Source organism: Myotis davidii, unplaced genomic scaffold (assembly GCF_000327345.1).
Source record: "Myotis davidii unplaced genomic scaffold, ASM32734v1 scaffold609, whole genome shotgun sequence".
Lineage (NCBI taxonomy): Eukaryota > Metazoa > Chordata > Mammalia > Chiroptera > Vespertilionidae > Myotis > Myotis davidii.
Genome location: NW_006300164.1, coordinates 2,814,368 through 2,819,958, shown reverse-complemented (window position 1 = coordinate 2,819,958; position 5,591 = coordinate 2,814,368). Strand labels below are relative to the sequence as shown.

Here is a 5,591-nt window from a genome sequence, read left to right as displayed (position 1 = left end):
CCGGGGCGCAGGCAGGGCGAGGGGGACCCAGGATGCTGGGGAGGGGATGGGGATGTGCCATTGGAATCTGGTGCGTAGCCTGGACCAGGGGGACCCAGGATGCAGGATGGGGATGTGCCATGGGGGTCCGGGGCGCAGGCAGGGGGAGAGAGGGGACTCAGCAGCAGCCCATGTGAGCAGGGCCTGGGCGATTGGGGGGGCGGGGGCTAGGGCATACAGAAGGAGAAATGAACTTGCATGGCTGGGCAAGCATCTGAGGGGCTGGGAGGGAGGGGGAGCGGAGAGCGCTTCCCGGTCTGGGTTCCCACTGACATCAGGTTTCTTTCCAGGGGCCTCCGGATGCCTGGAGCAGAAAGAAGGCGCTGGTGTTGGGCGAGTGCCAGGCGGCCCTCAGCCTGCAGCCCAGGTAACCGCCCCCCGCCCCCCAGGTCGGGCTGGCCTGGGGCAGGCCCGGGGTCCTGCGCCTTTTTGGGGTCTTAGACTTGCTTCACCGACATAGTCGCGAGCGCTCCAGTAAGCAGTTTGCCAGGACACCCCACCCCTTAGCTAGTAAGAGGACAAGGGTTAGGTCTTCCCAGGGCGACTGAAGTGGGGAACCACGTGGGCAGCTGGGTTTAAGGCGACCCAGGGTTCAGATTCTGGGTCATAGACCCTGCCACGGCCCCCCGCCCCCCAGGCCTGACAGCGGGCTGATCTCTTGCAGGACCACCTGGGGGAAGCGCCGTAGAGCAGCCTGACAAGGAGCACCGCGCAGAGCTGGCCCCACACCCGGAGGCGCCCAGATCCCCCCAATGCACTGAGCCCCCCAGGCTCCCGTGGGGGCGGGCGGCCATGGGCGCCGCCATGGACTTCTGTCTAGCGGCACAGAGCCCTTCCAGTGGGTTCCTCTTTTCAAGTTAAGCGGCCCCAGCCCTGGTGTCCGAATCACAGGGGACACTTGACAACCCCCCCCACGCCCCCCGAGGTAGGCGCCTCGTCCTGGTCAACAGTGCACACGGCTGTCACCAGGAGACACGCTTACCCACTTGTCATCTCCCGGAAGGTTCTGAAGTGTCTTCAGAATGCGCAGCGGCTCCTCTCCTGTGTCCCCACAACACCACCCTCGCAAGGGTGCCGCCCACCAGCTGCCCAGACCCTCATCTCAATCATCGGATTAAACAAGGGGCCAGCGCGCAGACGCGGCTGCTGGGAGGGGTGTGCATCGGGGCGGCCAGTGCAGTCGTGAGGCTCGGCACCAGGCCACGGCTTGGGAGCCAGCACAGGCCGGGGGTGGGGGACCGGCCCGGGATGAGCGGCCGAGTCCCGCTGGCGGAGAAAGCCCTGTCCGAAGGCCACGCCCGGCGGCGGTACCGGGACACCTCCCTGCTCATCTGGCAGCAGCAGCAGCGGAAGCTGGAGTCGGTGCCGCCCGGGACCTACCTGAGCAGGAGCCGCAGCATGTGGTACTCACAGTACGGGAACGACGCCATCTTGGTCCGAGACCGAAGCAAACTGGGGGGCTCCCGGGACACGGGCCAGTCCAGGTTTTGCTCAGTGATGTGACTCCCGTGAGGACCGGGCCCAGGGCCCGCGTGAGCACGCCGCGTGCCGGCAGCTGCCTGTGGGTTCCCAGGCCTGGCGGGGAGGCTGAGTGGTGAACGCGAGGGCCCAGCTATGGTGCAAGAACCTGTGACCCCAGGTTCCGAGCCGCTGGGCTCAGTGTCGGGGCGGCTGGCCTCCAGCTGTCCGGGTGCCGCGGGCACAGCAGGCCTGGGTACCCCGCTAGGTGTGCTTTTCATGTTAGAGAAACCAACCGAGAGGGCACCCTGCTTACGAACAACCTTTTCAGGCGTGGGAGCCTGTGTGCGTTTTCATTGTAATTACCGTTGACATTCAGTGTTATATTAGCTTAGGGTAGTAGGTTGCTTTTCAAAAATACGTTTTTATTGATTTCAGAGAGGAAGGGAGAGGGAGGGAGAGATGGAACATCAATAATGAGAATCATGGATCGGTGCCTCCTGCATGTCCGCCACTGGGGATCAAGCTCACAACCCGGGCCTGTGCCCTGACCAGGAATCGAACCGAGACCTCCTGGTTCATAGGTCGACGCTCAACCACCGAGCCAGGCCGGCCAGGCGGTAGTAGGTTATTTTTAACGTCCGCTTCTGCCTGGGGAAGAATGATGTAGGGAAGGGTGAGGAACTCTACCTGCAGGACCCGGATGTAACGCACAGGCCGACAGCAGCTGCGTTTTGAATTGTCACCGAAATGGTCGGTAGAACGCACTCGCTTCCGAACACCCGAGGACTGCAGGCCAGGGCGTCCCGTACACAGTGAGGAAACCAAAAGCCCCTTCCGTTCCCACCCGCTCCTGACGGGCGGGGCTGGAAGAGGCAGGTTCGGGACGGACAGCGTCTGAGCCGGGCCGAGGCTGCCACCCCCGCCCCTCCTGCCCCCCCGCCGTCTGCAGCGCCTGGTGTCCTCGCTGCCCGCAGCTGCTGTGCCCACATGGAAGAACCTCCGGCCAAGGGACTGTCCTTTTCTAAATAAATACGCGTTAGGGCTCTCCTCTCGCTCCTGTTTTTATGTTGGTTCGTAATGTGTTCCTTGGCTTTCTGCTCTTAGTGGCTAACGATTGCTAAACCCCCAGCACAGAAACCTGAAGGCGAAGCCACAGCACCTACCCCCGCCCCCCGCCGCCCTGAGATGCACCGGTGCCGTCACCTCCAGGCAGCAGCCCGCCCTGTGCGCCCCATTTTGGATTTTCCTTCTTGCTCAGCTGCACAGACGGGTGTTGACATGGTGGGTGGGGGAGCTCCCTGGGGCGGGCAGCGTCTTGCTGTCACCGTGCACACCGCATGCCCTGCGCCTCCCGGGGTGAGTTGGTTGGCTGACATGGAAGTGCCGCAGTGGGGTCACACCGCTTCCCCAGACCCTCCCCGTCCAGCCCAGGCCTGGTCCCTGCTGACGGTTCTCGGCCACCTGCTGCCTCAGGCAGCGCTGGAGCTGGAGGGAAGCCTGTCCCTCCTGCACCCCCAGCAGAGGCGCAGTCCTGCTCGGGCATCCAGAGTGCCTGCACCCACAGCCCGAAGACTGGGTGGTGGCAGGGTTGGCCCCGGGCATGGAGGCAGCACCTAGGGGTCCGCTGGCCATGGTGGGTCTGCACAGGTCGGTGTGCAGGTGACCATGCACTGGGGTATGCGGGCACAGCTGCTGGCCTGAGGGGAGCCGGGGACACGGCCGCCTGTCCTCGGGGAGGGGCTGGAGGAGAGGGGCTCTGTCTGGACAGGTGACTGTGGGTGGGAACGGGCAGGGCACCTGCCAGCGCAGCCTGGGAGGGGGCTGGAGGGGGGTGTCATGTCACGGGGCGGGCCTTGGGCCAAGAACCTTTTCCCGGGTTGGCCAGGTCCGCAGAGTGGTGTCAGGACGCCTCCTCCATTCCCCACTGGGCCAAGCCGGGGCGGGGGGCCTCGGTGCGTGAGCCCATCTGGTCTGGCGTGGTTTCGGGGGAGTGTCTGCTGGGCCTGCACCTGAAGTCCTGGGAACTCCAAGTGCAGACAGAGGTGCAGGAGCGAGGACTGGAAGGTGGGGGAACCCACACTCGAGGGGGTGGGCGTTCCAGGGGCCCCTGAACGGGGTGCCTCGCTGCAGGCGGAGGGGCAGAGTCAGGGGCGCAGCTTTGGGTGTTCCCACCAAGAGCTCCAGGCCAGGGTGCGCTGGGGGGGGGGGGGCTCCCGCCCCGACCACCCCCACCATCCGGAGAGTGGAGCCACCAGCTGCACAGGAAAGGGCACACGCGGCACCTCCTTTTTTATTTTTATTTTTTTTGCTTTTATTATGAAAACAAAACAAATGCCCCAGGAGAAGGGTCCATGATTACCAGAAACATCGGAGCACTTGCTACCATTTTATTCTGTGTGTGGAGGCCAGCATTGCAGCAAACAAGCTAAAGCTACGTACAATGGACTCGTTTTCAGTAACTGACATTTACAGGAATATACTAGGAACGGCACTAAAAAGCTTAAGAAAAGGCAGGGTAAACTCGCATGCACATCGTACAGAAAAGCAACGTTTTAAATATAAAAGGAAAACGTCGGGAAGCGTCACGCGGGGGCTGCTTCCCCCAAACGACTGTGAGACGTGAATCCGCAAAAGAACAAACCCAAACGCAAAGGCGACGCATCTTACAGTGCGTGGCGAGCGAGGCCACGTCCTGCCCAGCACGCTGCAGCCTGCCCTTGGCCCTCGAGGTCAGTCACGAGGGTGTTTGCAAAGCCATTCCCTCCGCGTGGCCAACCAGCTTAACACGCGGGTCCTTCCCCTTAGAAAGACTCAGGCCGCGCACGCAGGCCCCACCCCGCCAACCGCAGTCTCCCCAGCACAGAGGGACCAACACCCGCAGGTGAGCTGAGGCTGGAGGGGCCCGGACGAGAGACAGCACTGTGCGGTCTGGACAGAGCCGTAGGGACTGCAGCACCGACGAGCACGCGCCTCAGCAGGCACGGCGCCTGGGAAGGCCTGAGAATCCGCTGTCTCGCCCAGACGGCTCCCTCCGCGCTCAACTCCGGGGCCAGGCGCTGCTCCCACGGGTGACCCTTCACTCCCCACCCCCGTGTGGGGCTGGCGCTCCACGGGAGCCCCCAGGCATCACGTGAGACCCTGCTCGCCCATCGGGCACTGGTTCCTTAGTCGTAGGTTAAATATGCCACCAAAGGCCTGTTTAGAAAACACTTCGAAAAACTAGGGAAACTTTAAAAATGGCAAGTTTTAAAACCCACTTATATATTTCCTATAAACAAAACTTAAAAGTTTAACAAGCTGGCCCAGAACTCACCAAGTGTCGGAGTCCCCAGGAGTCAGGGAAATGGAACTCCACCCCCCGCGCCCTCGGCAGAGCCACTGCGGGCCCACGGCCACGAGGGGACCCACAGCCAGGAGGGCTGACGCGGGCGGGACATGCCACGGTTCTTACAGTCGCCACCTGTTCGGGCACCGCTGACCAGCCCACCGGCACCGGCACAGACCACACCACGGCTGCACCTCCGTACCCACAAGGGAAGCGCCCCCGGGCTGCCTGGGCGACACCCCATCTCAGCCATTTCTGCTGAATGGAAAAGGCTTGAGCAGGGGGCCGTGCAGTCCTGTGGGGGGCCCTCCTGGAGCCGGAGGCTCTTTGACCCCCCGAGAGCGGCTGGAAGACTGCATGGGGCAGCGGGGCGCAGCACCTCCCCAGGAGGCCTGGAGGTGAGGGGCCCGCATCCAGGGCTGGGGGGCTGGGGGCCGGGCGGGAAGGCCGAGCGTGCATTCCTGGCCGGAGCCACGGCGCTCGGAGCCCAGGCCGGCGGTGCGGGCATCCCTGCGCTCAGAGGCCGTCCGGGAGCCTCCGGGCAACACAAAACCAGAACATAACCTTCTGTTAAACTCTGTATATTATTATTCTTTTCTTTACAATAGAAAGTTAAAAATCAAGACTTAGATTTACTATACATTTTCCCCCTCTCAGATTACAAAGTTTATATTATATAGCTGGGCTTCCCTAAGCCGGGTCTTTTAAAACAGTCCGAGGGAGACCAGGAGAGTACAAAACAACTGCACAGGCAGAGGGAGCAGGC

The 5,591-nt window shown here is 62.7% G+C and overlaps 1 protein-coding gene across 1 annotated transcript in view; it reads right to left on the bottom strand.

The window, feature by feature from the left end:
* Nucleotides 1-5,070: 5,070 nt before the first annotated feature.
* Nucleotides 5,071-5,591, bottom strand: part of BRD3 (bromodomain containing 3) — a 14,801-nt gene continuing 14,280 nt past the window's right edge. Inside the window, 1 exon segment of the mRNA XM_015572369.1 lies at nucleotides 5,071-5,360. Coding sequence (XP_015427855.1) covers nucleotides 5,071-5,360 — 290 coding nt within the window.